General features: G+C 65.5%; 1 protein-coding gene across 1 annotated transcript in view; it reads left to right on the forward strand.

Annotated features, from left to right (window-relative positions):
• The window catches only part of SLC11A2 (solute carrier family 11 member 2), a 37,885-nt gene that overhangs the window by 1,644 nt on the left and 34,898 nt on the right, over positions 1-1,343 (forward strand). The window contains exon 2 of the mRNA XM_017728709.1: positions 346-900. Coding sequence (XP_017584198.1) covers positions 346-900 — 555 coding nt within the window. The remainder of the gene's footprint in view (positions 1-345; positions 901-1,343) is intronic.

The raw sequence follows: 1,343 nt of genomic DNA on the forward strand, positions 1-1,343 counted from the left end.
TGGGAGAAACCACCCCGCTTGGTGGGATGGCAGGACTGGATTTGGGTTGTTTCAGGACGGGGAGGCGATGTTGGTTTCTCTCATTCTTTCGGTGACCAGTAGCTCGCTGGGCAGTGCCAGCCCGGCGGGCTTTGGGTGGCACTGGGGCACGGGGCTTAGAGGGAATTTTCCCGAGGCTCCGGGCCGCTAAAGCCCCCCGGGACAGGCGTTGCTGCTCCCGTGCCCAACGCCCCAGGGACGGGTCTCACCCAGCGGCACCGGGAGCACCCAGGCCCAGCCCTGTCCCGGTGCCAGGCAGTGGCTGCGCCTCGGGGAGCCTCAACCCTCTCCCTCTTCTTCCTGCAGCATCTGCCCCGTCCGTTGCCTCCCCTTCCCGTGAACGCCGCCAAGCGCCGAGGCATGGTGTGCCCCAGCCCCGGGCTCAGCTCTCAGGGGCAATCGAGCTCCAGCGAGGAAGAGCAGCATGGTGGCGAGCCAGACCTGCTGTGGCTGGCCGACCTCACAGGCGCCCACATCGGCTTGGCCCCGATCTGCGAGGACCCCGAGGATCGCTGCAGCATCTGGGAGAATCTGGTGAGTCTGGTGGACTTCCAGTGCCCAGGCTTTCCCCTGACCTCTGAGGAGCTGTGCCAGTACATCGATATTCCCCACACGCCCACGTCCTCCTCCACCACCTGCACGAGCACCGTGACCACGCGCCAGGCCGTGCCCCAGCCCCCTCTGCCCACGGGGGACATTGACTACAAGAGCAACGCGCACGTCAGGCCGCCCTACTCCTACGCCACCCTCATCTGCATGGCCATGGAAGCCAGCAAGAAGCCCAAAATCACCCTCGCAGCCATCTGCAAGTGGATCAGTGACAACTTCTGCTACTTCCGCCGTGCCGATCCCAGCTGGCAGGTAGGAGGAGATCTGGAGCCCTCTCTGGACTGCCCAGGGTTCTTTCCACAGCCTCCACCCTGCCTGGCAGGGTCCCGTGGCCGTGCTGGATGGCACTGGCAGGAGAGTGGCAGCTGCTGGGCAAGGGCTGGGACAGGAGAGAGCTTGGCTGTGCACAAACGCCACGGCCCTGGGAGAGGGACAGAGCCCTGCGCGGGGAGAGCCTGGGGCCAGTTTGGGAGCAGGAGGTGCCCGTTGGGTTCGTGGCCCCTGAGGTCCTCTTGGCCTCTCGTTGCCAACCTTCCTGGAGCTCTTGTGGGGTCCCAAGGCCCTCGGGGCTGAGCACACGTGCAGAAGACGCCAGGTTGAGCGTCCCTGAGTGCTGAGGACTGAGCACAGGACGGGAGGGATGGAGATGCCACTTGCTGGACAAGTCCCTGGCTGGGCAGGTGCCGAGCACAAGC

The sequence above is a fragment of the Corvus brachyrhynchos genome, unplaced genomic scaffold (assembly GCF_000691975.1).
Source record: "Corvus brachyrhynchos isolate BGI_N302 unplaced genomic scaffold, ASM69197v1 scaffold193, whole genome shotgun sequence".
In the NCBI taxonomy this organism is placed as follows: domain Eukaryota; kingdom Metazoa; phylum Chordata; class Aves; order Passeriformes; family Corvidae; genus Corvus; species Corvus brachyrhynchos.